The sequence below is a fragment of the Eumetopias jubatus genome, unplaced genomic scaffold, assembly GCF_037043125.1.
Source record: "Eumetopias jubatus isolate StellerSeaLion01/CBP00866 unplaced genomic scaffold, mEumJub1_p1.0 scaffold_1, whole genome shotgun sequence".
Lineage (NCBI taxonomy): Eukaryota > Metazoa > Chordata > Mammalia > Carnivora > Otariidae > Eumetopias > Eumetopias jubatus.
In genome coordinates this window covers 45,529,788-45,532,390 of record NW_028274807.1, presented here as the reverse complement: position 1 = coordinate 45,532,390, position 2,603 = coordinate 45,529,788, and the positions used below count along the sequence as shown (strand labels likewise).

Here is a 2,603-nt window from a genome sequence, read left to right as displayed (position 1 = left end):
CTAAAATAGGAATTCCAAAAGAAAGGATTATTTGTTCACCCAGGTGCTTAACAATGTTCAGTCCACCGAGTGCCGGATTAAGACTTCATTCCTGGGGCGCCTGGGTGACTCAGTTGGTTAAGCGGCTGCCTTCGGCTCGGGTCATGGTCCCAGGGTCCTGGGATCGAGCCCCACATCAGGCTCCCTGCTCAGTGGGAAGCCTGCTTCTCCCTCTCCCACTCCCCCTGCTCGGGTTCCCTCCCTTGTTGTCTGTCAAATAAATAAATAAAAAATCTTAAAAAAAAAAAAAAAAAGGCAGCCTGACGTGGGAAGCTGAGTTTAAATAAGCTTAACTATGATTAACCTCAAATCAGACCTCAGTATGACTCAAACTGAAAAACTAAGAGGTAGAACAGTTGACTACAAAAACCATGTGCCCAGCACCGCGGTTCTGGAGAGAGCTTGGGCTGGATGTCGGGCACGGTTTCTGTTTCCACAGACAGTGGCTTGTGACTAAGCCAATTAAATAGCCCAGACCTTGCTCAATTCCAAAGCAAGTTTAAATGATACCTGCCACCAATTTTAAGTGAGGGCTTTTAAAGACTACAGCAATCATGGCAAAAAAGGTTTCTTTCTATGAAACAGGACATTTTATGGCTGATGAAGCTTTAAATTTAGAACTGTTCTCAAAGATCATGTAGCAAATGAGAATTTTACAACTGTCCTAATGAAAACCTCAGACTTTGTCCTGAGGCTTTTCCTGCTTGAGCCAAGTAGCTGATTGTTTGTTAAAATAGCGTATCTTTTCAAATGTAGGGACCCGAAGGGGTACATGCACCCCAATGTTTATAGCAGCAATGTCCACAATAGCCAAACTGTGGAAAGAGCCAAGATGTCCATCGACAGATGAATGGATAAAGAAGATGTGGTATATATACACAATGGAATATTATGCAGCCATCAAAAGGAATGAGATCTTGCCATTTGCAACGACGTGGATGGAACTGCAGGGTGTTATGCTTAGTGAAATAAGTCAGTCAGAGAAAGACATGTATCATATGACCTCACTGATATGAGGAATTCTTAATCTCAGGAACAAACAGGGTTGCTGGAGTGGTCGGGGGTGGGAGGGATGGGGTGGCTGGGTGATGGACATTGGGGAAGATATGTGCTACGGTGAGCGCTGTGAATTGTGCAAGACTGTTGAATCACAGATCTGTACTTCTGAAACAAATAACGCAACATATTTTAAGTAAAAAGAAAAAGAAGAAGATAGCAGGAGAGGAAGAATGAAGGGGAGTAAGTCAGAGGGGGAGACGAACCAGGAGAGATGATGGACTCTGAAAAACAAACAGGGTTCTAGAGGGGAGGCGGGTAGGGGGATGGGTTAGCCTGGTGATGGGTATTAAAGAGGGCACATTCTGCATGGAGCACTGGGTGTTATGAACAAACAATGAATCATGGAACACTACACCAAAACAAATGATGTAATATATGGTGATTAACATAACAATAAAAAATTTAAAAAAAATAGCGTATCTTTTTTCAAGAGTAAGTAGAAATGACTTAATATTTCTTTTGTGCCTCACGATTTCTTTTCCCCAGGAGGAGAAGGTTTGGAATTTAAAATTCTATCCAGGGACACAGAACGTTGGGTTTCCTCAAAGGCCCACCTTTAACATCTAGGACAAGTTGATCGCTGAGATAGGAGCTGATGGTTCCGTTTCTGTTCAGCCTCCACTTCTGCCGGAACTGTCCGTGTTCGGGCCAGAGAGCCACTTTAGCCCCGGGGGTGTCCCGGCCTCCAATCACATCAAGGCACGTGTCACTGGCCTAAAGGTTAGCAAGCAGATTGGCAGTACTGTGTTAGCTCCAATCAAGTGAACTGGGTCCCTTCCCTTTACACGACTCTGATCTAAAAGAGAAGACTATCCAGCATAGTTACAATTTCACCAACTGCTGAGGTTGTCTTTAGGGCAGTGGAGGGAGGTGGTACAGACACAGACCCACGGAAATAGAAGTGCATCTGTGAAAAAGACACCAGCATCTGACAACAGACGGTCAATGAAGGTTTGCTGAATTACAATTAAATGTTAAGTCTCTGTTGGCATATATGTATCAGGTGGACCATGGTTTCTTTTTTTTAAGTAGGCTCCACACCCAGTGGGGCTTGAACTCACAACCCTGAGCCAAAGTCAAGACTCAGATGCTTAACTGAGCCACCCAGGCGCCCCTGAGCCTGCCTGGTTTTCTTATAAAAGCATCGGGTAATGTGCCAGATAGCCAAACAATAATTACTTTTAAGTGCTTTTCATTTTTGTTGATGAGAAAAAAGTAGAGAATCTGTTGGTGACATAGTAACACTGGTGTTCTATTGCCCAGAACATCAAATGTAATGGAGGCGTCACAAATGTAAACTTTATTTTAGAAAATAAAAAAATAACTTCACTGGGTACTGTGCAAGTTTCAAGATGTTTAGAACCACAAAGACAGCTGATTTTATCTGGACCACAGAGTAAGGAATGTGTCACAAGAGCACAACATCCAGCTGGATCCAGTGAGTTGTCTGTCACTGGTTTTAAAACATCATTTAGGCACAGCCAAAGTATGTGATAACCTTAGTT

General features: G+C 43.3%; 1 protein-coding gene across 1 annotated transcript in view; it reads right to left on the bottom strand.

Moving 5' to 3' along the window:
* The window catches only part of CRYBG3 (crystallin beta-gamma domain containing 3), a 106,317-nt gene that overhangs the window by 1,663 nt on the left and 102,051 nt on the right, over nt 1-2,603 (bottom strand). The window contains exon 21 of the mRNA XM_028119149.2: nt 1,653-1,812. Coding sequence (XP_027974950.2) covers nt 1,653-1,812 — 160 coding nt within the window. The remainder of the gene's footprint in view (nt 1-1,652; nt 1,813-2,603) is intronic.